This window comes from Phalaenopsis equestris, unplaced genomic scaffold (assembly GCF_001263595.1).
Source record: "Phalaenopsis equestris unplaced genomic scaffold, ASM126359v1 Scaffold000403, whole genome shotgun sequence".
Lineage (NCBI taxonomy): Eukaryota > Viridiplantae > Streptophyta > Magnoliopsida > Asparagales > Orchidaceae > Phalaenopsis > Phalaenopsis equestris.
The window spans coordinates 951,190-978,887 of record NW_018164845.1 but is presented as its reverse complement, the minus strand read 5'-3'; the positions used below and the strand labels follow the sequence as shown (position 1 = coordinate 978,887).

The window sequence follows — 27,698 nt, the reverse complement described above, 5'->3', positions numbered from 1 at the left end:
CCAATTCAAGGTGACCCTGAACTTCATTTGCAATCCAATTGTTTTAAAGAGGACAATTTACATACCACACTATTCTTATGTATTTACATATCTAACACCCAAGTTTGATATTTTTATTTATAACAAGGGTTTATAAAGCTAGACCTGAAATGTTACATTTCATTTTTGAAAAGTTAGTAATGGTGATATTTTTATATTATATCTTTGAATGTAAATATCAAAATTGGGTGTCAGGCGTGTAAAAATGTATAAGAATTGTGTGGTATGCATGTAAATGACCCAAAAACATAATAGGAAGATCCATCACATTCAATTATGTCGGTAATTATTACTAAAATAATTAAACAAATACTCCCATCAGTGCAGCAAAATGCAGTTATTAATCTAATTTATTTAAAAAAGGTCTCAATATTTATGCAGGAAAAAACATATACGCTGATTCAGATACTGCAATCCATATTCAGCATCTTCTGTAAGACTTCAGATTTAATACCTGTGCGCAAGCTTCTCCTTCTCCTTGTAATGCTGAACATACCTGGATCAGTAGCAGGGCAACAAATAATTTTACATTTCAAAGATATATAATATAACAGCACATTTATGAATCAGAAAAGGACACACACTGATCAATTAATAGGTTAATAATAAACAACAATATCATGGGAAATTTACCTACATATCACACAACTCTTATGTATTTACATCAAGCTCCCAAAGTTTAATATTTGCACTTAAGATATTTTGTGCCAATAATCTATGCATGAAAAGATGTATTTCAACTGATTGTGATATTTTTTTTGCGATGTTAATGATTTGAGTGGTATGTATGTCAATATGAATGTTTAGGCGCTAGATATGTAAATACATAAAAATTGCATGATATGTATGTAAAATGCGCTTTATTATTTATATATCTACCACCCTACCAAAAAAAAATAAAATAAAATAAAAAGTTGACAAATATATTTATTTGTGCACGCCGTGCGGATTCATTGAGAATTTAATGAATGCGAAAAATTACGATTGGAAGTTGGAATTTTGTTTTAATTTATCTGGTATTATTATAAAAGGGAAGGTAGTTGGATGCTTGTTTTGTAAATATAAGATTCATATATTAAATGTCATTACCATAATTAAAAATTGCACTAGCATTTAAGAATCAAAATGGTAACACTGATCATACTGCTGTTATTTTTGTGTCATTAAGAACATCTCCAATTCGTCAAAATCTTGCATACACATGGCGTAAAAAGCTGACCAAATGACATACTCTCTCCAAGAAACAATAAGAAATTCTCTCTCGGGCAAAAAGACCAACAGCATTAAGTTCTTTATCATAACAACCAGTGCAAATGCAAGCCCTTAAGTTCAAATACTAGTATTCGCGCGGCTAATGAAAAAAATATAAGGGGCCTTTGCATGCATACCGCCAATTCTTGTGTATTTACACATCTAACATCTAAATGTTGCTTTTTTACATTTATATCACTCAAATCTTTCATACCACACCAAAAATACCACTATTTTAACTTAAAGAAAGAGAAATACACACTTGAATGCATAGATAAGGTGGAAAGTATGTAAAAAAATTTTAAGTTTAGGTCTTATATAAGTAAATACATTGGAATTGAGTGAATGTAAATATTCCGAAACAGAAACAGCTCCGGGAGATTTTTTTTTTTTTTTTTATGGCGAGAGGAAAAGTGTGAAAATTTGAAAAATAAAAAAATTAAAAAAAAGGAATGAGGAAGGGACATTGGAGAGCACGAGAAAATTTTATAGAACAGTTAGCTTTAAGTTCTTTGCAACTGGCGAGGAGAAGCTACAGTGAGGCGAGATGATTTGTCTCATTTATTAAATGACTACACTAAAACTACTTGGATATTCCTAATGAAGCAGACATCTGAAACAACCCAAATCTTTTAAAAGTTTCATGACAAGATGCAAACTTAATTTCAATTCAAAATTTATATGCTCAAAACTGATAATACAAAGAAATATTAATTCTATCATTAGTCATTTCATTCAAAAACTAGAATCATCGCTGTGAGTTCATGTTCTAATATCCACAACAAAATGGGATTGCTGAGAGAAAGAACATACATCTTCTTGAAGTATTCCCGCTCAATTAAGATTTCTCATCACCAAAACATTGTTTGGGGAAACTGTTTTTTATCGCAACATACCTTATCAATCGAATGTCTAACTGCGTATTTCAAAACACCTCTTCATATTTGATGGTTATCTATCCTCACTTCAGAGCTTTCTCGTATATTATGCTGCATAAATTATTTTGGTGTGTTCTTTGTTCACATTTATTATCAAAATCACACAAAACTTGACTCTAAATCTATCAAGTGTATTTTTCTTGGGTATGCCTCTAACAAAAAAGAGAATAACTATTACTCTCATCTCACCTGAAAATACTACAGCTCCATGAATGTCACATTTTTTGAAAATCAATCCTAATATGTCAAATTTGATGTTGAGGGAGAGTGCAAATGAGCAATATATTTGAGATGCATTTAATGACACCTACACGGCTTCACTACCTACTCCAACCAGCCCTCCTATCCTAGTTAAGGATATCCAACCAACCCAGCTTGAAGTCCATAACAAAGAACTTCGTGTGTACACAAAAAGAAAGAAAAATCTTGAGCGGACGGAAAATAACTTGCAAGAACAAAACTGTTCAAACCAAAACACAAGTTTGCATCCACTTGAAATTTTGGGTCAGGAGGAATCTAGTACTCTTGAGTTATCCCCATCATCTTCGGATGTTGGTGAGAAGAAAAGCTCCATTAGATATTTAATTCAATGGTATGTAGCATACGGGAAGCTATCATCATCCTATAAAGCTTTTATTTCTAGTAATGATAGTGTGTGGATTTCTAAATCCATCCATGAAGCCTTGAAAATCCAAAATGGTGGAAAGTAGTTGAAGAGAAGATTCAAGCACTGAAGCATAATGACACAAAGTTTATTACTAAACTCCCTCAGGAAAAGAAATTGGTTTGATGCAAATGGATGTTCAATATCAAATACAAAGTTGATAGGAGTATTAAGAGAAGCAAGCCTTGCTGCAAAAATGTTTCGCACAAGCCTATATGATTGACTATCAGGAGACCTTCGCACCAATTGTCAAACTAGACACTATCAGAGTTCTTCATTCAGTAGCAGTGAACAAAATATGGAGAATGCATCAACTTAACATAAAAATGTCTTCCTAAACGAGAATCTGGAAGAAGAATTGTATATGGAGATACCGACAGGAATATGAAGAATAATTCCAACAAACACCTAGTATGCAAATTCGGAAGTCTCTTTATGGACTTAAGCAATCACCAAGAATGTGTTTTGAAAGGTTTGCAAAAATAATGAGATTTAATGGATATTCTTACGTACTTTGTTCATAAAACACACTCAGCGAGGGAAAGTTATTGCACTTATAGTATATGCAGATGTTATGATTTGACTGTGATGATGAAATGAAAATTCTCAAGATCAAAGAAGTGTTTATCACTGAGTTTGAAATCAAGGACCTAGGAACTATGAGATATTTTCTAACTATAAAGATAGCAAGGTCCACGAAAGGCATTTTTAGATCTATGAATAAGATGGACCTAGGAACTATGAGATATTTTTAGATCTAATGATACTCCAATGAATCCTAACAAAAAGTTTAATAGAGGAGAAAATAAAATATATCTATGAATAAGAGAAGATATCAAAGATTTGTAGAAAAACTCATGTAATTGTCACTTATGAGGCCAGAGATTATATAATTTGTCAGCATTGCGAGCCAACATATGAATAACCCAAATGAAGAACATTTAGAGATGGTGTACATGATTCTGAGGCTTCTCAAGAAGACTCCTCGGTATGAATTAATTTTTTAGAGAACCGGAAACAGAGTGGTAGAAGTCTACACTGAAGCAAATTGAGTACGGAAAATTCATTGATAGAAGGTACACCACGAGTTATTGCTTCTATGTATGAGAAAACCTGGCTAAATGGAGAAGCAAGCTATTGTTTCTAGAAGCAATGTTGATTTAGAGTATAGGACTAAATATATTTGGTGAGCTTGCAAATAAGCATTGCAAATAAGCATTGCAAATAAGGTCAACAGTTTCCAGACTATAAAATACATTTCTTCCAAGGACCTATAATTTGGAAAGAAATCACTTATGTCGAGAGGAAGCATATCACTTCATTTAAGATGAGCATATACTTTTTCACAATAGAATGTGTAAACCACGATGCTCTCTATGAAATAAATTTTATCTGAATTTATTCAAAGGATGAATTTATTCAAAGGAGGAATGGCCACACTTCAGACGAGAGGAGACCATCGCTTTGATTCAAGATAATTTGTATTGGCCTCCATCAGCGTGATGTTGATCGACTTCTTAGGACGTGTTGTAGAAGGTGTTTTGTTTGCCATATAGCTAAAATAAGATATTAGAATTCGTGATTATACGCTCCTTTACTAGAGTCCAAACAGGCCAAGATGGATGTATAAATTTAGTGGTCAAACTCCCAAAGATTAAGCAATCAATAACCATTGCTCTAATATTGGCGCCACACAATTTCATTTTATTTTTGATGTAGAATGTGGGTTTTGACATCATTTTGAGTCAGAATGAACTTATGATCACTTATTTTAGTGAAAATTAAGTGAAACTTGACGCAAGTACTCCACACATGAAAAAATATTCAATAGTATAATTTGTGTTGAAAAACATTGAAACCATTATAAACTATCAGATGACATTATTCTCTATTCGGATCATGAAATACTACAAATCTACATGATCAAAGTAAAGTTAAAAGTAGGCACACTAAGTGAGCTAAATTTTTTCCACTTCCTTCAAGTATATCATGAAACATAAATCGAGCATTCAAATCAAGATTGCCAACATCCTATCACCAAAATTCTCTTCTTAGTAGGCCCCAATATAAGGTCAATAGTTTCTAGACTATAAAATACATTTCTTCCAAGGACCTATAATTTGGAAAGAAATCACTTATGACGAGAGGAAGACTATCACTTCATTTAAGATGAGCATATATTTTTTCACAATAGAATGGGTGAACCACGATACTCTCTATAAAATATATTTTATCTGAATGTATTCAAAGGAGGATTGGCCAGACACTTTAGACGAGAGGAAACCATCGCTTTGATTAAAGATAATCTGTATTGGCCCCCATCAACGTGATGTTGATCGACCTCTTAGGAGGTGTTGTGTTTTCCATATAGCTAAAATAAGATATTAGATATTAGAATTCTTGATTATACACTCCTTTACTAGAGTCCAAACCGCGCAAGATGGATGCATAATTTTGGTGGTCAAACTCCCAAAGATTAAGCAATCAATAACCACTGTTCTAATATTGGCGCTACACAATTTTATTTTATTTTAGATGTAGAATGTGGGTTTTGACATCATTTTGAGTCAGAATGAACTTATGATCACTTATTTTAGTGAAAATTAAGTGAAACTTGACGCAAGTACTCCACACATGAAAAAATATTCAATACTATAGTTTGTGCTTAAAAACATTGAAACCATTATATATTATCAGATGATATTATTCTATATTCGGATCATGAAATACTACATATCTACATGATCAAAGTAAAGTCAAAAGTAGGCAAACTAAGTGAGCTAAATTTTTTCCACTTCCTTCAAGTATATCATGAAACATAAATCGAGCATTCAAATCAAGATTGCCAACATCCTATCACCAAAATTCTCTTCTTAGTAGGCCCCAATATAAGGTAGGTCAATCGTCCCTAGACTATAAAATACATTTCTTCCAAGGACCTATAATTTGGAAAGAAATAACTTATGTCGAGAGGAAGCCTACCACTTCATTTAAGATGAGCATATATTTTTTTCTCAATAGAATGTGTGAACTGTGATGCTCTCTATGAAATATATTTTATCTGAATGTATTCAAAGGAGGATTGGCCAGACACTTTAGACGAGAGGAGACCATCGCTTTGATTCAAGATAATTTGTATTGGCCTCCATCAGCGTGATGTTGATCGACTTCTTAGGACGTGTTGTGTTTGCCATATAGCTAAAATAAGATATTAGAATTCATGATCATACGCTCCTTTACTAGAGTCCAAACCGCCCAAGATGGGTGTATAAATTTGGTGGTCAAACTCCCAAAGATTAAGCAATCAATAACCATTGCTCTAATATTGGCGCCACACAATTTCATTTTATTTTTGATGTAGAATGTGGGTTTTGACATCATTTTGAGTCAGAATGAACTTATGATCACTTATTTTAGTGAAAATTTAGTGAAACTTGACGCAAGTACTCCACACGTGAAAAAATATTCAATACTATAATTTGTGCTTAAAAACATTGAAACCATTATATATTATCAGATGACATTATTCTATATCCAGATCATGAAATACTACATATCTACATGATCAAAGTAAAGTCAAAAGTAGGCAAACTAAGTGAGCTAAATTTTTTCCACTTCCTTCAAGTATATCATGAAACATAAATCGAGCATTCAAATCAAGACTGCCAACATCCTATCACCAAAATTCTCTTCTTAATAGGCCCCAATATAAGGTCAGCAATTTCTAGACTATAAAATACATTTCTTCCAAGGACCTATAATTTGGAAAGAAATCACATATGTCAAGAGGAAGCCTATCACTTCATTTACGATGAGCATATATTTTTTAACAATAGAATGTGTGAACCACAACGCGCTTTATGAAATATATTTTATCTGAATATATTCAAAGGAAAATTGGTCAGACACTTTAGACGAGAGGAGACCATCACTTTGATTCGAGATAACTTTTATTGGCCTCCATCAGCGATGTTGATCGACTTCTTAGAAGGTGTTGTGTTTGTCCTATAGCTAAAATAAGATATTAGAATTCGTGATTATACACTCCTTTACTAGAGTCCAAACCGCCCAAGATGGATGTATAAATTTGGTGGTCAAACTCCCAAATACCCACAAGCAAAAGAGCTAAAATAATTGTTGGCACAATGCATTTTACTCCCCATAAAAAATGCTAACTCTGCACATATCGTTGACATATCGTAGATATGTACTTTTGCAACCGCAATTTTACATGGGATAGATTATTGAATTTCATACATTTATTCATCATTAATCATAGTGCAGGGTGAAGATACCATTTAGATAGCGTGAAACATACAAAGAGATTAATAACAATACAAGAACTAAAAAAAGTCCATAATATCCCCTTCATGATATTAGAATGAAATGAAAATTTAAAATTACATAAACATGATGTCTTAGGAAACGGTTAGACTGACGCCCACCCGCCAAACAATTTGAAGATTTATATTAGGCGCAAAAGTAGAAGGGAAATATAGCCATTTGTTAGTTATGTGGGGTATAACTAGGACTAATATGTTTAGGGTTGAGATAGTTATGATTGTTGTCTTGAATCTTAGGGATAGGGTTTGGGAGCGATCACCTACCTCTCGAATTGAAGGTATTTATCTTAGAGTTTGGGAGAGATCACCTACCTCTCAAATTGTTAGTGTTCATCTTTTGTGTATTTGAGTTGTGTTTTTTGGTGTTATTGAATTAAAATGTTTGTTTGCCCTAATTTATGTGTAAACTTGTCTTGTTCCTATCAATCTTTCCTATCGAATTGGTATTAAAGTCGGGCAATCCAACACGCCATTTGTTTCTTTATAAGAAGTCGACAACATCGCGCTGAATATCCAGATGGCTAGAACAAGCTACAACAAACATGTGACAGTGCATGATTCTTGGCAGAAAAAGATCAATTCGAAATATTTCGTCCTGGAACAGGGGAATCACAGTGGGTGAGACACTGACAAAGGGTTGCATCCAACGACACCAGCGCTTTCTATTGCGACACGCTTCTGGGCGAAAGGCAATTCAGGGGCCTATAGGGACAAGCGAACATATTATGGGGAGAGCTCGAATTATGGAAGAAGGAAAATAAATATGGGTCAAGGAAGGGAACCCAACCCCCGCTTCATGGGCGGAACAAACTTCTATCAAGAAAATTGAGGAGACTCACTTATAAGAAAGTTGAAGGTGTCAATCTTTGAAGGAGCTGATGCTTATAATTGGGTTTATCGCATGGAGACATAATTTGATGTTAATAAGCTACAAAGGACGAAAATTTGATGGTGGCGGCCATGTGCTTAGAGGGAATAGCTTTAACATGGCATCAATGGAGTGAACGACATCAACCAATTAGAACATGAGAAGAATTCAAATACTGATTCTTGGAGCAATTAAGAAACACGAAGAAAGGGGAATTACACAAGCAGCTTTTCGCATGAGTTCGGGAAGGGTCTATCATGAACTATAAGAAGAAATTGAGATGTTATCCGACTATTTGAGAGAGATATCGAAAAAAGCCTTTCCTTCATGAAAAGGTTGAAGCTAGAAATTCAACCAACACTTCTTCTATTGAGACCGCGAGAATAGAGAGAAACTATTGAATTAGCTTGGTTGATTGAAAATAAAAATGCAATGAAACAAGCTAATAGAAGCAGCACAGGTGAAGCGTCAAACTGAAATGTTATAACGATGATGATAACAAAAACTCAATTAGTGTAAGTCCAAAGAGAGAGACCACAAGATAGGAATGATGGGCCATGCTGTAGGGGACGTTTAAAATCCTTATAGAGATAGAAATTCAAGAAAAGCAAGCAAAAGTGTTATATTCTCGGTGTGATGAGAAGTTTGCCCCAGAACACTATGTAAGGATAGAACATTATAGGTTCCCACAGTATGTGAAGATGACGCAGGAAATGCACAAATAAGGAAGACTGTGGAGGAGGAGGAACACCCTCACTTGGATGTGATAAAAGTTGCATTAAACTCGAGGGAGGGGTTAACATCGAAGACGCTATCAAACATTGAGTGCATAACGTAAAATAGGACGTAGTTGAGTTGATAGATAATGGGGTCACTCATAACTTCATTTCTACTCAAGTAGTTAAGCAATTGAGGCTTGAGATGATTAACACAGGAAGTTTTGAAGTCATGATGAGAATGGGACAAGTGAGAAGAGCACAAAAGCTTTGTAAATAACTGATTTTGACACTACAAAATATTTACATGGAGCATTTTCTTCTCTTGAATTTAGTGAGCATTGATGTTATATTGAATATAAAATAGTCGAAATCCATTGGGGAGACAAAGATGAATTAGAAACTCTTGAAAATGAAGTTTCAAGAGAAAGACAAGATAGTAGTGTTTCGCAGTGAACCTAATTTGTGCAAGACTTTGGTGACACTCAAGACCATGATGAGGGCAATTCAGGACGTAGAGTTGAGATTTTTAATCAAGATGCATAGTAGGGAAGAAACACATGATACGGAGTTGGTCGAGATTTTGGTGATCGATGAGCTACTGGACAAGTTGTTTGGGGTTGTTACAATCTCCAAGATTGACTTGAAGTTAGGACACCATCAGAATCAAATGCGGCAAATGGATGTGCACAAGACGACATTTTGAACTCATGAAAGTCACTGCAAACTTTTAATTAAATGAAAATGTCTGTCAGATGATGACGCTACGTGGGAGCCATATGACCATCCAACAATAGTTTTCTCTCTTCCGCATTGAGAACAAGATGTTTTTTCGAGAGGGCAGTTATGTTAAACTAACGCCGAGCATGCCAAATAAATTGAGAACTTATACTAGGTGCAAGACTAAGGGAAATTCAATCATTAGTTGTTATTGTGAGATATAAATAGGGTTGGGGATATGTATTATTTTTACCTTAAATTTTAGCGTTAGAGTTCATGAGAGATTGCCTACCTCTCAAATTATACGTGTTTATCTTAGGGTTTGGAAAAGATCGCCTATATCTTGAATTAAAGATGCTTATCTTTTATGTATTGAAGTTACGTTATTTGGTGTTATTAGAGCCCAAGCCCCATATGCAAAAAATGAAGGATTGTGTTAAGTTGTTAACTGCCAATGTAAAATTTTTGTCAAAAAATCATGACATGAATCCTTTAAATCATTGTTTAAATGCTAGAGCGTCCCTTGTAAGTAATACATTGTACAATCTAAAAAAACGAAAAGTGTGCAAGAGCCACTGCACTGGCGCCCAAACATAGTGTTAAATAAGTAAGAATTCCTACATTATGGATAGATGTGAAACTAATATTAGGATAAAAACTTATACTAAAGGTACTCTCACAAGTAAATTGATAAAATTAGTAAATATTAGGGTTCATAGGAAGATAAATATCTCATGCATTTAAGAAAATAAATAGGTTGAAGAAAAGTATAAGGAGATTGATAGCTTAAGTTTTAAAATTGGGTATCCAAATAAGTGTCGTAATAGAAATGATATAAGTATAATTATTGATAAGAGTTTGAAAGAAGATGTTGCAAAAATTAATAGAATTAAAGATAAAATTATAATTTTAAAAATTGATATTGATAATAAGATTCTTAATGTTAAAAATATTTATGCTCATATAAATTTAGATATATATATTCAAAAAAAAAATTTAGAATGACTAAGAAGAATTAATACAAATGATACCTCTTGAAGAAAGAATTTTGTGGGAGGTGATTCAAATTGAAATGTTGGTAGAGTAATAAGAAATTTTAGAATTATTCATTGTGACTACGGTTTTGGAGAAACTAATGAAGAATGTAGAGTCCTGTTGAATTTTGCTTTAGCTTATGATTATCGTTACTAATATTTTCTTCAAGAAAATAAATTAGCATATTATCACTTCTAAGAATGGATAAAATAAAAACACATTGATTATTTTCCTATGAAAAAAATATCGTCGAAATTCTAAAAATTGTAAGGTAATTCCAAATGAAAATTTATACTCTAAATTGATTAATAATTTTGGATTTTAAGAAGAGTTAAAAGATAAAAAATGCAATAAAATACTATCATATAATTAGATGGGGCACTTCACAAATAAATAAAATTATTTTTATGAGAAAACTTCAAGATATTAAGATTTGGGATGTTCATGAAACAGCTAATGTTATGTGGTATGAAGTAACAAACACTATTAAACAAGTTGTAAGAAATATATTTGGAGAATGAAAAGAGAAAAAACACTTCTATATAAAAATAGTTTGTGGTGGAATAATGATATGAAAGAAAAATAAAATATAATAATTTTTTTTATAAAAATTTGTTAAAATGTAAAAGCTTAGAGAATTGAAAAAAAATATATGATAAGCCCATAGAGAGCCAAAGAGAACAATTTGTGATGCTAAGAATTTTGCTTTTAGTGATCTTTATAATATATTAGATAGTAAAGAATGTAAAAAATGTATGCATAAAATAGCCAAATAAAAAGATAAAAAGTAAAGATTTAGCCCATGTAAAGTGTATTAACAATAAAAGTCAAAAAAGTTTTTTTTCTTAAATGAGAATATACAACATATATGGGTTAAATACTTTGATAAATTTTTCAATGAAGATTTTAAAATACGTTCGATTTTAGTGATCTTAATATCGTTAATAATAATAAAACTTATTAATTTTAACATGGCATTAATAAAACAGAAGTTGAGAATGCTTTAAATAAAATGAATGTTGGAAAATCAGTAGGATTAGAAAATAGAAGTGTGAAAATGTTTAGGAAATTTGAAATTTGCTTGACTTACTAAATTTTTTGATATTATTTTAAAAACTAAAAAGGTGTATGAGAAGTGAAGGAAGAATAATTTGGTCCCTATCTTTAAAAATGAAAGGAATGCGTAAGAGTGCAAATTATAAAAGGATTAAGTTAACGTGTCATACATCAAAAATAAGGGAGAGTAATTGAACATAGGTTACGACGTGATACAAAGATTTCTCAAAATCAGATGCACGAGAAGTCTACTATGGAGGCTATATATTTATTGAGAGGTTTGATGGAGAAGTACAAGGAGTAAGGAGGATCTACATATGAATTTTGTTGATTTAGAAAAATATTAAAATAAGGTTTCAACAGAAGTTCTTTAGAGTTCTAGAAAAAAATGTGCTGAAATGACTTATATTCAAGTCATTAAAAATATGTATATTAGAGATGTTACTTATCTTCGAACAGAAGAAGGATTGACCAAGTATTTTCCTATTTCAGTTCAATTACATAAGAGATCTGCTTTAAGCTCACATCTTTTTGCTTTAATTATGAATGTCAACGGTTAAAGGACAATATACCTAGGTGTATGCTTTTCATTGATGATATCCTTATTGTGGATAAGACTAAAGAAAGAGTTTAGAAAAAACATGAATTATGGAGGTCAACTTTAGGGTCTAAAGGCTTTCCTTTGAGTAGATCAACACAGAACACATGGAATGTAATTTTAGTAGTAGTAGATCTAGCGTTGGGGTTATAACAATATGTGATCTGGTCATTAAAAGGAGTGAACATTTTAGATATCTCCGGTCTATTGTTTGTTGACCCTCACATATATTCCATAAGTCGAATAAATTGGGCGTATGTTGAAAGATGGATGACGAATTCAATGATTCATAGATAGAAGCCAACTCTTTTCAACCACCATAGAAGATGCCAAGATGACCTCCATTTGTGAAACGAATCACACGAGCAGATCCAGGGCGTCGAAATTGTTTAAGGGGTCTTCAATGATCAAAACAATGGAACATGATAAAAACAACAAGTAGCCGGCACAAAAAGCATAAATCGGGCTCAAATCGTCTCGACAATCGTTAAAGTTCCTCAAAGGATCTCCAATCACCAAATAGATTGAGCGAGCACATCCAAAAAGTTGAATTTACCTAAGAGGTACACTCATATTACTTGGGTCTCACACGTGAATTATCACATGCAAATCGAGGCGCATAATTAAAAAAAATTCAGAACTCCACCATTTCGCCCCATAGAAACAAACGCTTATTGTCATTTCATGCCCATATCTCCACCTCCCTCTTCAGCCAATAAGTGCCACCTCATTTATGGTAATAAAAATTAATAAAATAAAAATTCCCTAATCTACCCCCCAAAACTTTTCTCCCTAATTTGCCCCACTCTCATTTCCTCAATCGCAGAAGACAGCAACTCTACCTCCGTCTCCCTACTCTCTCGTCAGAACAAAGCCGCCAACAAGCCACCTTCTTCTCCCATATCGCGTGCTTAAGAACCGGATCTGGTCATCTTCCTCCACCCTTCAACACCACCCTTTGCTTCTTTTTGTGCTCCCATGCGTCCCACAACTCCCCACTCTTGCCGTCTGAGAGCACCCTTATGTCCGCTCACCCTACTCTTCTACAAGAACCGCAGCTCCCCTCTCTCACCAATCCCATCTCCAAACCGTAAGTTTACAGTTACAGTTCATACCCCAAGCCACTTCTCTCTCCAGCATATTTCCTAGCCGAGGCCTCCATCTGATGGCTCTCTGCCTTTCCTCTCCCAGCTGCGTTGTTTCCTCTGTGCTCCCAAAATCCTTCACTCCTTTCAGCCGCATACCCAGCCGCATACCCAGCCGCATACTCCAATCCTCAACACTGCTCTGACAAAGCTAGCAACTGAACTTCTCTTCTGTTTGCCTCTACCTTCAACCACTAGAGTTAGGAGCTACAAGAAAAAAATACACAAGAAACGTTTCTCACGAGATATGCTTACTGTGGTGTTCCTCTCAAATCCGTTGTCAGGAAATACATAATCTGCTTTAGAAGATGCAGCCAATCAATATGGCTTGATCACCCTCAAGCTTAACAACAAGATGAAGTTAGAGTTGGTGCCATAATTCCTAAAGGATGGGTTTGATACAGCAACTGCTAACTCATAAATATGACAACTTCAATGGAAGCTGTAAATTCAGCAGAGAAAGGTTGCCCGATCACACTTTTGACCTATCATGATCTTCGACTTAGCATATAAACAGGCTCGACGTGACATATAAGTACACATACATGTCTTTCTTGACATAGTCAGGAAAACCTATTGCTTGTATTTATTTGTAGATGAATACCCCTATATACACATTTTTTTGTATGGTAAGGACGAGGACAAAATTGCCGCCACCGAATTGCAATATAAGTACTTATACATGCTTTTCTTAGTGTGGCGGGAAAATTCTGCTTGTGCTGGTCCTTTTGTAGGTCTGAAGACCCGCGCACCCATTTCTTTGCATGGTGTGATACTCTATTTTAGGTCGTGGTGCAAGCCACCTATATATGCCTTTCTTGGCATGGAGGCAGACCCATTCTTGCCTAAGTACCTCCCGATCAGGGGAGATAACACCAGAATGCTGCTCAAATTTGGACTGAAAGAGATGAGAAAATTGCAAAATTAAAAGCAATTTGATACTTCAAACGCAATCAAACACATATGATTAATAGGTGACTCGATAGCTCGTCATTGAGCTCAAACTGAACCAATTGAATTTGAATGCTTACCAACTAATACAAATAAGTTCCCGTCAAAATGAAAATTGCAACTATAAAAAATGCCACGAAATCCACAACCTTCAACACGAGCACACAAAAGGCTAAACTAAAGCTTAAAATAAAAATATTTGCATAAATCGTAATGATAACACACGCTTGCAAATAATAATAATGTCTCTTAAAAGTCAATTTACGCTAACAAATTAAACTCCCACATAAGCTACGACCAACGTGCTAGATGCTTGATCATAAGGTCCGAGAATGTTGTGGAGTTGAAACATTCTCAAGCTCAAATTAATATACCCTAAAAAGCATGCAAAAATGTTTAAAAATCAACTTGAACCAACAAATTAAATTCTCACATGTGCTCCAACTATCACCTTAAGTTTTAATCGTCTGGGAATGTTGCGTTGGTCAAACACGCACTTCAAGCTCAAAACTAATTTTTCCTTTAAAAAATGTGACAACTTGGAGCTTTGAAAAAAATCTTAAATTTAAACATCGAGTTCAAAACTATTAAATTGCACAAGCTGTCAAACGGGTCGCTGTGCCTATAATGAAAAGTCATAAGTTCCATACTTTGGCCAGTCCAATCCTTCTCCATAAAAAGACTGGAGTTGACAAGCCGAGTCCCCAGTCCAATCATCCACCTAATAAGAACTAGAATCGACATGACTAGGTATTTCAAATGATGTTAAGTAATAATTTTCCCCGATGATGATCATATTCATTGCACATCTTAACCAAAATGGGTCTACTTATAAGAGTTAAAATTTTAAATCATAACATTTATAAAATAATCAAATAGAAATATGTCAATTTCACCCTCCACAACTGTTTGTCAAGGTGGACAAATTTAATACTGATTCAAGCCTACAAAGAATAAATGCCATATTAAATATACTACTAATTCCATGCTTAAAATAATCACATTCCAATAGGAATGTGGCCCGAGTCCTCTGTCAGCATTATTTTTCTATCAAATGACACCATGATAAACGATTACAATCATAACTCTGTCAAGTGGTTTGTTGTCAAATGACATCATTATATTGCAATCACGGTTGTAACTCTTATGTTCCCCAATAGTATTCCCTTAGAGATATGAATCATATGGAATATTTGATAGAACACAAAACCTTCAATAAACTAAGGTCGACTCAGATTGGTCCATTTAGACAAACATTCACAATAGGTCGATAAGGTTCTTTTGAACGAAACAATTCATAATTACTGACAATGATCTTTCTATCAAGTTGGGTTGACTATCTCAACCAACTAAATAGACTAAGGCCTATAACAATCCGGGATGATGGAACAATAGGACTTTGATCAGATTTGTCATTCTTTTCACAACCATTCACTTTTAAGCTACCACAAATAATTTTATAACTTTACAACAACAACACAAGCTTTTATCCCACTAAGCGAGATTGGCAACAAGAATCTTTTCTCCATTGCATCCTATTGAGTGTCATATTTTCATTTAATTCTAATAAATTAAGATCATTTTTTTAATATAATATGACCAAATTTTTCGAGGACTACCTCTGCCTTTTTTAACATAAGTCAAATCTAAAATATCTACTCTTAACCAGATTATCAGATGGTCGACGTTCAATGTGACCAAATCATTTAAGACAACTCTCTCAAATTTTTCCGTCACTGGAGCTATACCAACCCTATCACCGATATATTCATTTCACTTTTTGTCTCTATGTGTAAAGCGACTCATCCTCCTAAGCATTCTCATCTCGGCAACACTTGGTTTTAGGCTTCTCTTTTAAAGGCCAACATTCTGCGCCATAAAGCATTCTAGGTATCACCAACATCCTATAACACGTTTCTTCTCTAAAACTCTCCAAAGGATATCTCTTGGAACCATATCGTAAGATTTTTCTAAATCAATAAAAATCATATGTAGATCCTCCTTATTCTCTTTGTACTTTTACATCAAACATCTCAATAAATATATAGATTCCATAGTAGACATGCCCTGCATAAATTCAAACTGATTAAGAGAAATTTTTGTAATACATCTTAACCTATGTTCAATTACCCTCTCCCATAATTTTAAAGTATGACACAACTTAATTCCACTATAATTTGCAAACTCTTGTGCATGATGGAGAACAAAATACTCTTCATTCACTCCTCAAACATCTTTTTAGTTTTTAAACATATATTAAAGAGTTTAGTAAGCCAAGAAACTCCCAAATCTCTTAAATATTTCCACACTTCAATTGGGATATTATCTGGTCCTACAGACTTTCCACTCTTGATTTTTTTAAAGCCTCCTCAACTTTTTTTTTATTAATGCAAGGGTAAAAATGAAACATTTTATTATTACTAACGATACTAAAATCACTAAAGTCGGTCGTATTTTTAGAGACTTCATTGAAACGTTTATCAAAATAACTAATCCACCTATGTTAAATATCTTTTTCTATAAAAAATATTTTTTTTTCATTTTTAATAAACATGAGCTAAATCTTTACTTTTCTTTTTCTCTTTGCTTGACTAGTTTATAAATATACTTTTCACCATCTTTAGCATCTAACCTATTATAAAGATCAATAAAAATAAATTTGTTAGCATCACAAATTATTTTCTTAGACTCTTGCGGGCAATTTTATTTTTTCTCAGTTCTCTAGGCTCGGGCAATTTTATTTTTTCTCAATTCTCTAGACTTTTATATTTAAGCTAATTTTTATAACATAATTTATTATATTTTATTTTTTATTGCACACTATTATTCCACCACCAACTATTTTTATTTATAGAAAATTATCCTTTTGATTCACCAAGTACAACTTTTGTCACTTGTTTAATAGTATTTGTTACTTTATCCCACATAAAATTTGCTTGTTCATGACATCCCAAATCTTAAAATCTGGAGGTTTACCATAAAAATAATTTTATTTGTCTTTTAAGTGCCCCAATCTAATTCCATGACACTAATTCCTAGTATTCTTTCTTTATTTTACAATTCTTCATCTTAAATTCTAGAATTAATAATCGATGTTGAGTAATTAAATTCACAATTTGAATGACCTTACAATCTTTACATTCTCGAATATCTCTTCTTCTTATAAGAAAATAATCAATTTGTGTTTTATTAAATCCAATCTTATAAATAATATGTTCATCTCTTTTTTTTGAATAAAGTATTGGCAAAAACAAAATCAAATGCTAAAGCAAAATCTAATATGTTTCTACCTTCTTCATTAATCACTAAAAAATCGTAGCTGCCACGAAAATTTCTAAAATCTTTACCATTCTACCGTCATGTCCATTTAAATTTCCTCTAATAAAAATTCTTTCTTCAAGAGATATCATTCTTTCTTCAAGAGAATTCTTTCTTTGAAAGGTATTATTTGTATTAATTTTTTTAGGTCATTCCAAAATTTTTATTTAAAACCTATATCTAAACCTACCTGAGGAGCATAAACACTTATAATATTAAAAATCTTAGTATTAACAACAATCTTAAGGTCTATACTTCTATCTATAATTCTATTGATTTTTACAATATTATTTTTCAAAATTTTATCTATAATTACATTTATACTATTTTTAGTGTGACTTTTCAAGAATATATAAGATATTTATCTTTCTATGAATATAATATCAATTAATTCTATTAGTGGGATAAGGAAAGTAACTACATTCTAAGATTATACCCTAATATTAATTTCATGGACTAACTTATTTACCCACATCCGTCCGTAATATGGGACACGACACTCAGTCGTCGTTGTAGCGGTCCTTGCATACTTTTCACCCTAAACCCTAATTTTATAATTTTTAAGTTTTCAAATTTATTATTATTATTATATGTTAAGTCTAAACACTTAAGTGCCTAATGACTAACCTTAATCGAAAGTGTTTTTTTGTGACCAAGAGGGGGTAAGGAGTTTGCGCCTATAAAAACCTCGAACCCCAGATCTTAAAGTCCTCATAATATAAGGTGAAACCTCTAGGTAGTATCTTATATACTATCTTATCTGTCTTCCAAAAATTTAACCCAAAACTTAACACATAAGCTTTCGAAGAGAGTCCAAGTATTTTCAAATTTTCAGACCCCGCATTATTCAAAGTGACGATGATAAAAATGGGGATGTTAATAGTAGAATTTAGTTTAGATGGTTGAAGTGGAGGAATGCATCAGACCTATGGTGTGATAGAAAAGTATTGCTCCGACTTAAAGGAAAATTTTATAAGATGGTGATGAGACATGCAATGCTTCATGGCACAAAATCTTCAACTATAAAAGAAGGGCATAAAACTAAGTTAAGTATTGGTGAGATGAAAATGCTTAGGTGGACGAGTGGCTTTACCATTAGAGACAAAATGCAAAACAAACATATCCATAAAAGGGTTATAGTGTAGCCCCAATGGCAAACAAGATTAGAGAGAATCACTTATTAGATGGTTTTGTTGCATTAAATGTCGGTCTTTTGATGATCCAGTTAGGAAAGTATATATTTTAGACTCGACTTGTGTTAAGGAATGTAGAGTTAGACCTAAAAAGACTTAGGCATGTTGTATTAAAAAATAATCTTAATTTATTATAATTAAATGAAAATATGATAATCAATAGAACACAATGGAGAAAAAGGATTCATGTAGCCAACTCCACTTAGTGGGATAAAGGGTTCTTGTTGTTGTTGTTGGAGTAAAATATTTGTTTGTCCTAATTTTAGTGGAAACTCTTCTCATTCCTATCAATTGTTCTTATCAATCGTTCCTATCATAAAACTAAATACATCAAAAGTTCTTAGTTATAAAATGAATTGGAAAATAAACATATAAATAAGTTATTTAGACTATATTCAACTCGCATCATTTCTCATGGCACGACGCACAAAGAACTATTTTTCTAAGAGCTTGGGTAAAGATCATGAGGGCAGAGGCTATTGGGTTGGCTAAAGAAAATCAAGTAGAGAAGTTGAATAGAAAATATCACCATACATCATATAAGTGCAAATGAAAAGAGTGGAGCACAAAGACGACAAGGGTGACAAGATGAACTTCAAATTTGAGTCTAACATTGAATAAAACAGGTAACACAATGCAATGTAGGATCTCCAATTGTTGGTTCTACAAATTCTACATTTTGTGCTTCCATGACAGCCAAAACACTCACTTAGAAAAGATCTTGGAACTCAAACTAATCATCAATGTCTAGCCACACCTGAAAATGGCTCATCATCAACATTAACCTCAAAATCTCTGATTCCTTGGAAGTTGGCCACATGAATAAGATGGAATGAATGTGCTAAAATTGATTTAATAGTAGTAGTGTGGGAAGCAACATCAACATAATTTTACTGGCAAGAAATCGTATATTATAGATCATGTCAGTAAGAGGGGTAACAATGAACATAGGAGAATTAAAAACGATTGCATGTAATAAATATCTAGCAGAAGAAAAATAATTAGAATAATCAAAATCTTGTATCTGATATCTCCACTCTCAATGGGTAACAATTTAATGAAGCAATTGATAATAATAAGGTATATGAGTTATTCAAAATGGATGTATGGAAGATATTTGAACTGTTGCGAATTTTCCAAGGACAAGAACGATCTGATGCAATCCTTCAACATGATTGCAAAACCCCACAAAAAAGAAGATTGTTTAAGGCTTTTTTACTACAAGGAACTCATTTTATGATGCGTGCCTTCAACTCGCTATTTCACAGAGTAATCATGGTTTGCTATGATGCCAATAGTTTGTGACATTGTCGATAGTTGCCATAGTGCGTGCATTGTTGCTATGCACACAAACAGAAAGGAAGGGGAAAAAAATGCTTTAGGAGAGCTGGAATTGCTTTCTAATACAGGAAATAGCACATTTATAGATAAAAGAAATTATATGAATAAACTTAAACTTGACGCAATCTTCTCCTAAACTGCCAGCATCAAATAACAAACAACGTTATCTCTAACACCATTATTTAGTAGCCTCATCCTTATTAAACTAACTCCACAATAGAAAAAGAATCATTTTAAATTCAAAATACAAACTTATTAACAACAATTTCAAATTTTAAAAGTCATCCTGATCTTAATGTATCTATCATCATGTAACGATACAAGTTTTTTTCAAACAAGCTTGATCATCATTCATCATACATCCGATAGATGATGTCTCTTTAAGAATGTACCCCTAAAGACTTGATCTTCCAATTGAACATTATGATAAGCAAAATGCTTTGGATGAGAATCTCCTGAATCAAGACAAGTGATATCATGATAGAAAATATAATTCCAAATTAATGAGTATATTTTAGACAAACAAATTAAAAAACAAGGCTAGCAAGCATCAATAGCATTAAAAGAAGTTATTGCGTAAGGTATTTGCTTGTGGTTAAAAAAGAGGCTTGTTTATTTTTGAACTAGGAGAGGAAGAAGCATTTGTGAGAAGTTGAGAAATAAAGTAGAATTAAGGACCTTGGCTAGAAAGAGAAAGAGTAACAATCGTCAAAATGTAAAATGGACGGTGAGTTTGATCAAATGAAAAGGGGTGGATTCAGTGAATAGCTATGGAAATGAGAGTTGTAGACTTCAAAAAAGAGATGAGGATTTAAGGATGAGAGAGAGAGAGAGAGAGATCAGTTTGATCAAATGAAAAAGGGAATGGGTTCAGTGAATAGCCATGGAAATGAGAGAATATGATGTAGACTTCAGTAAAGGGAAGAGGATTCAAGTATGAGAAGAGAGAGAGAGAGAGAGAGGGAGGGGGGAGGGAGGGAGGGAGGGAGCATTAAATGAGGAGAACGAAACCAGTAGATGAGAAGAGGATTTAAATGTTAATTCATCATTCGGTTGAATTTATTTACAAGACATGAATATTGAGCTTTTAAAATTATGGTTTACAAGATATGATCAAATCAAACAAACTTCAAAACTCAACCTATCCAAGTCCTAAATAATTCATATCATAACTAAATATTATCCAAGAAGAAAATTAAATCTAACTGCAATTTAAAAAAATAAAGAACAAATTAATTTAAATGACACTATAAAAAAGCTACAAATATAAATTACTTTAGGAGAAATCTGCTTCTTATAACAAAATTTCCAAAAATGTGCGAGCTGTTAGAAAACCATCAACTAATTTTTTCTAAATAAAATGTTTCTAAATACACATAGCTGCTTTAAAAAAAAAAACTTACTTTTCTCACAACAGCATCCAACTTTATAAAAAGCTATAGACATTCAAAATTGAACCTAAATCAAGCTAATCTTCAGACAAAAAATTATATTCTCATAACCTTAATTTTAACCATATAATCATACTTAAACTCAGATACAATATTTCAGATATCTAAGTAACTTACTACAAAATGTTTCTTATATAATAGAACAATCTAACAAACTGGAACATTATGAGATTTGGTGGAAAATTTTACATAACTATCACAGGTTCTACATCAATGTGATACACTCGATCATCATATTAATAGTGAAAATTCAAACGCATCAATATTGATGCCTTGAGAACAAGTTATAAAATTTATGACTAAAAAAACGAGAATGACAGTCAAGGGTGTAATATGACTCATTATTACTATGATGAAATTAAAGCTATGATAATACATAAATTGAGAGATAGGCTTAGAGTCTCATTAATAACAATCAGGCATTTCAAATACTGATGAAATTGATAAAGCATATGATAATATATGATATCTTTGTTCCAAATTGAGTTATAAGACTCTTGTAATTACTCAAGCAAGTTTAGACTGCACCCCATATATATCCGAATCATATATTTATTGCATTCTTCATAGGTCAAGCAATCATGTAATGATCCCAATAGCAATTCCTTCAAGCTTTCATTGAATTTGATAATTGTCCTGATTTGAGGATAAATATGTTGGTACTTAGACTGTGCAGTTAGAACAGACGAACGATAAGTCTACATTTGGATGTAAGATAAAATGGCATTAAAAGTATCATGCAGACGAGCGTTTGTGAGATACAAATGTTAGCAATGGCATGATAACGATGGTTTGTTGCATGACGAAATTATGAGAGAAGAAAAAATTGCAAGAAAATGTAATGTGCATCAAACTTAGAGAGATGCACTTTGAATAGTTGAAGAAGTAACGATCAGAGAGTGAAAGCGCGAGAACCCATAGAGACAAGGAGTTTTGATTATGATCAAGTGGAGAGAATGAATGGATTACACTTGGGTGGGAGCAAATCACACGTGGTTGGGATGATTTGTGAGGAACAGAATGACAAACTCTTATTAAGAATAAGTGATATAGAGAGATCACAATTAGTTAAAGCAAAGAAAGAAGAATGTAAAAATTGTAAAATCATTCTAAATGATCGTCGAGAATGTAAATGTTGGAAGTTCATTCCAAGTGAAAACTTAAGTTCTCAATATCGATTATTAGTTTTGAATTTTGAGATAAGGAGTTGGAAGAGATAAAACGCAGTGAAACATTGTCATAAAATTAGATTGGGACATCTAAAAGACAAAATATAATCATGTTTATGAGTAAACTTCAAAATTTCAAGATTTGAGATGTTCATGAAGAAGCTAATTTTATATCGGATAAAATAACAAGCACAATTAAACAAGTGGCAAAAGATGTACTTCGAGAATCAAACGAAAAATTTTTTATAAATAAAAAAAATTGGTGGTTGAATAATAATGTATATGAAAAAATAATATATAAGAAGATTTGTTTAAAAAATTGGTTTAAAAGATTTAAAGAACTGGGAAAAACGTAAGGTGCTCTGTAAAAGTCTAAGAGAACCATTTGTGATGTTAAAAATTCTGTTTTTAGTGATTTTTCTAATACATTATATACAAAAGATGACGAAAAATATATGTATAAACTAGACAAAAAAATAGAAAAATGAAGTAAATATTGAATTCAAGCAAAGTGTATTATAGATGAAAATAAAAAAAAAAACATTGATATAGAGAAAGAAGTTCACTACAGATGGATAAGATATTTTGATAAATTTTTCAATGAAGTTTTTGAAAATATGACCAACCTTAATGATCTTAATATTGTTAATAATTATAATTTTTATTTTCTTTTTACAGTTGCATTAGTAAAAAAGAAAATTGAGGATGCTTAAAAGAAGACAAGGGGAAAGTCAGTAGGACCTGATGGAATCTCAATAGACCTGTTAAAATATTTATGAGATTTTATGAGGTTTGAGACTTTCTTGACTTGTTAATTTTTTTAATATTATTTTAAAGGCTAAAAAGACGTCTGGGTGGAGGAAAAGTATTTTGGTCCTCATTTTTAAGAATAAAGGGGATGCACATAATAGAGCAAATTATAGAGAAATGAAGTTAATGTGTCATACATTATAATTATGGGAGAGAGTAATTGAACATAGGTTAAGATGATACAAAAATTTCTCATAATCAGTTTGAATTTATGTCCGGCAAGTCAACTATGGAAGAAATACATTCAATGAGAAGTTTGATGGAGAAGTACAGAGAGGGTAAGGAGGATCTACATATGATTTTTATTAATTTAGAAAAAAATTAAGATAAGGTTCCAAAAGAACTTCTTCGGAGAGTTCTAAAAAAGAAAAGTATTGATATGACTTATATTCAAGTCATTAAAGATATGTATACTAAAGCTATCACTTGTGTTCGAACACAATGAGGATTGACCAAGTACTTTCCTATTTCAGTTGGATAATATCCGGGATTTGCTTTAAGCCCATATCTTTTGGCTTTAGTTATGGATGCTCATACTGGACATTTACAGAAGGATGTACCTTGATGTAAGTTTTTCGTTGATGATATCATTCTTGTAGATAAGACTAGATAAAGAGCTCAGAAAAAACTTAAATTATGGAAGTCTACATTAGAGTCTAAATGCCTTCGTTTGAGTAGAACTAAAACTGAAAACATGGAATATAATTTTAGTAGTAGTTGATCTGGTGGCAGAGTTGTAACAATGGGTGATCAAATCATTATAATGAGTGACGTTTTAAATATCTCAAGTTTATTGTTAAAAGTGATGATGATATAGATAGGGATGCTATTAGTAGAATATTAAGTTGGATGGTTGAAGTGGATAAATGCATTGGGCCTATTTTGTGATAGAAAAGTATTGCTTAGACTTAAAAGAAAATTTTATAAGATGGTGGTGAGACCTACAAATCTTTATCGAGCGGAATGTTGGCCGATAAAAGTGAAGAATAAAACTAAATTAAGTGTGGTTGAGACGAGAATGCTTAGATGAATGAGTGGCTTGACACTTAGAGACAAAAATGTGAAATGAATGTATCTGTGAAAGGGTTGATGTAACAAAACGAATGTATCTGTGAAAGAGTTGATGCTTAGAGACAAAATGACAAAAATAATGTATCCGTGAAAGGGCTAGTGTAGCTCCAATGGCAGACAAGATTAGAGAGAGTCATCTTAGATAGTTTGGTCACACTAAACGTCAACCATCTGATGATCTAGTTAGGAGTAGATGTTTTAAATTCAACTTATATTAAGAAAGATAGAGGTAGACCTAAAAAGACTTGAGCATGTGACCTAAAAACTAAAAAGACTTGAGCATGTTATATAAAAAATGATCATAATTTTTTTTAGAATTAAATGAAAATATGACCATCAATAGGAAAAAATGGAGAAAAAGATTCAAGTAGCCGACCCAACTTAGTGAGATAAGGCTTGTTGTTGCTGCAAATAAAGATGGTCGTGGGATTAACGAAATGTTGAATGAGCATAGAAATCGTTCAATACTCGGAAAATCAATCGAATGGGAGAAATCATTGGCTATGATGCCAAATGATGTAAATCAGGTTAACAAGAAGAGGAAACAAGCATAAGGAGATAGATAGAGAGAGAGAGAGGGAGAGACTCAAGTGGGGAGAAGGGATAAAAATACAAATGAAGAAGATTTAATTTTCAATTCATTAGTCAATTGAATTCCATTACAAGCCACGAATATCCCATTTATAGAAATGTAGTTAAAAATATAAGATTAAATCAAATCCAATCAAAATCCTAAACAATTCAAATTCTAACTATATATTATCCAAAAAAAAAGTAAACCTAATTTTGATTAAAATAAAATAGAAAAATACTAATTTACATGAAATACCTAAGTAAACATTATAGCTAATTACTTTTGTTGCATCAAAAATCTTTTAATCATTGCGAGGAACAAGAAAATAATGAATTAATGGGCGCAAACTAAACTTTTATGTGATTAAAAAAGAGAGCTCTTGTGGATTGACTATCCTAATTAGGGCTTGCATATGTTAACCAAAGTGGCAAGAGGTGTATATGAAACTTAAGAATCAGAAAAGAGGGGTTAAGTGCATAATGTAATAGAGAAAATGGAGAAGAAAAAAAAGAGGTAGACTAGTGCAACAATGGTAATATGAAAGGTCAGATGATAAGGGAGGTTGAACATAATTAACAACCTTTTACTAGAATTAATGATCAAAGGGGATGAGATAAAAAAGAAATGGAATGGTTTGGGTTCAGCTCATTGAAGATGGAGTTTGAGGAAAATGTTAAAAATTGTGAAAACAATGGGTGTAAAATAAATATAATTTGATCGATGAGAGTACATAAAACTTATTAGGCTATCAAATTTAGTGAGGCATTTGGATCTGGAACTAGCAAAGTGTCTCCAAATTTCATGGAATTCTAATTTATTGACAAGGGAAACAACCAAAATAATAAGCCCTAATGAAATATAAAAACAAAAAACAAAAAATAAAAATCACAGTAAGGGATCTTCATTTTGAGGAGTTTGTAGCTCTTAGTTTTGAGTATTGTGGGGTTGGGTTTATCAGAAGACAGTAACAGAGAAATAGAAGTGCAAAAATCCAAAGCTTTATCACCAAAATGACAAAAAGATGTTTGGTTTGATGGCCAAATCATGGAGTGCATGGTACCATAATTAATGCTTTCTACAGTAAAAAATGAAGAGAATAAAGTGAAGGAGATTCAAGACAATGAATATAAATAACTAAACTTACTGGTTAGAACTCCGAGCAATAGCAAAGATCCTTGCATGTAGCCTATATCAATATGAGCACAACACACCAAAAAAAAAAAAAAAAATCCAATTCAAAGGACTTGCCAAGTGTCGGCCAAAATTTCCACTAATGATTTTGGGTGTTTCAAAAAATGCCTTCACCATTAACCCAAATAAAAGCTAAATAAGCCCCTTACATATAAAATAATTCAAAACACACAGATATGATAATAATGCTACATAAAGACAACAAAATCATAAATATCCTTAAAAAATTATATCATTTAAGAGTGAAAATAAATCTCAAATAGCACAAATGCTTACATCAAAATTCTTAGTTATCACATAAACATGAAACTAGGCATATAAACAAAATCATTACGAATTCAATCTTTCAACATCATAGCCTCTCTCAGATTTTTTCAAGTCTAACGCTTAATCAAAAAATTGAATATAAGTTAAAAAAAAGGATTTGCACATCTAAATAATATTTTAATATCCACCTACTCCCCATTTAACTATTTATAATCCTCATCAAACACAAAAACAGAAACCTCACCAAAGGGTAATCTCGAAAATCATTTATCTGCATATCATTTGCTGACTTATAAATAAGACTAAACAGAAAGAACCATAGAAGCAAAGCTGAAGTTCTTTTTCTATTCTATCACTCTTTCAAATATCCATATTTTTTTGAACAACTAAATAAGATATAAGTATCATTAAATCATCCTATTCCAACCTAAAAATGGATGGAAATCCAAGTTCCTGCCATCAATGCATTTTCAAAAAAAAAAAAATCTAAAATATCTCTGCCGCAAAAATGCTCCAACGCAGTAAATCCTCATAGCTTTGTTTGAGAGAAATATTTGCTAAAGAATAAACAGGATCATATAACATGCAGCTCTTGTTACGAAAAAAAAAACATCATAACATGCAGCTCTCGTTAACCCTCACAGAAAAAACAATATGATGATCAAATAAAATAGGGGGGGGAAGATTACGAGTAGGTTCCGATGAGCGGGCCTAGGAGAAGAACAGTGTTTAGCCAATTATCAGAGATTTTGTGGTGAATCTTGTTCGGAAGATCCTTCCACAATCCCGGCATAATCTTCTGCTGGAATGGCGATAGGGAATAAACCACTGCCTTCATCCTCACCGGCGTCTTCCCCATCTCTCCCTCTAGCTCTCTGTTCCTCTTCCACGCTCTCTTGACGCTCTCTGGATCTGTACCGACCAATATTCAAAGCCCTAGGAAAGTTACCAAGCTAGCCGGGTGTTCCAGAACACGAGAATAAATACAA

At 32.5% G+C, this 27,698-nt stretch overlaps 1 protein-coding gene across 1 annotated transcript; it reads right to left on the bottom strand.

Annotated features, from left to right (window-relative positions):
• Window positions 1-305: 305 nt before the first annotated feature.
• LOC110026912 (cytochrome b-c1 complex subunit 8-like) lies at window positions 306-27,698 on the bottom strand. Its single transcript, XM_020728120.1, has 2 exons — window positions 27,399-27,698; window positions 306-535 (listed from the first exon to the last, which is right to left on the bottom strand). The coding sequence occupies exons 1-2, from the start codon at window positions 27,566-27,568 to the stop codon at window positions 487-489; spliced, it is 219 nt and encodes a 72-aa protein (XP_020583779.1). The 5' UTR covers window positions 27,569-27,698; the 3' UTR covers window positions 306-486.

What these genes read in the sequence shown, in the direction of transcription:
- LOC110026912 (XM_020728120.1), bottom strand. Translation starts at nt 27,568, where the DNA reads ATGGGGAAGACGCCGGTGAGGATGAAGGCAGTGGTTTATTCCCTATCG. An exon ending in CCGCTCATCGGAACCTACTC is followed by an intron (nt 536 to 27,398) that starts GTAATCTTCCCC and finishes CTACTGATCCAG; the next exon opens with GTATGTTCAGCATTACAAGG.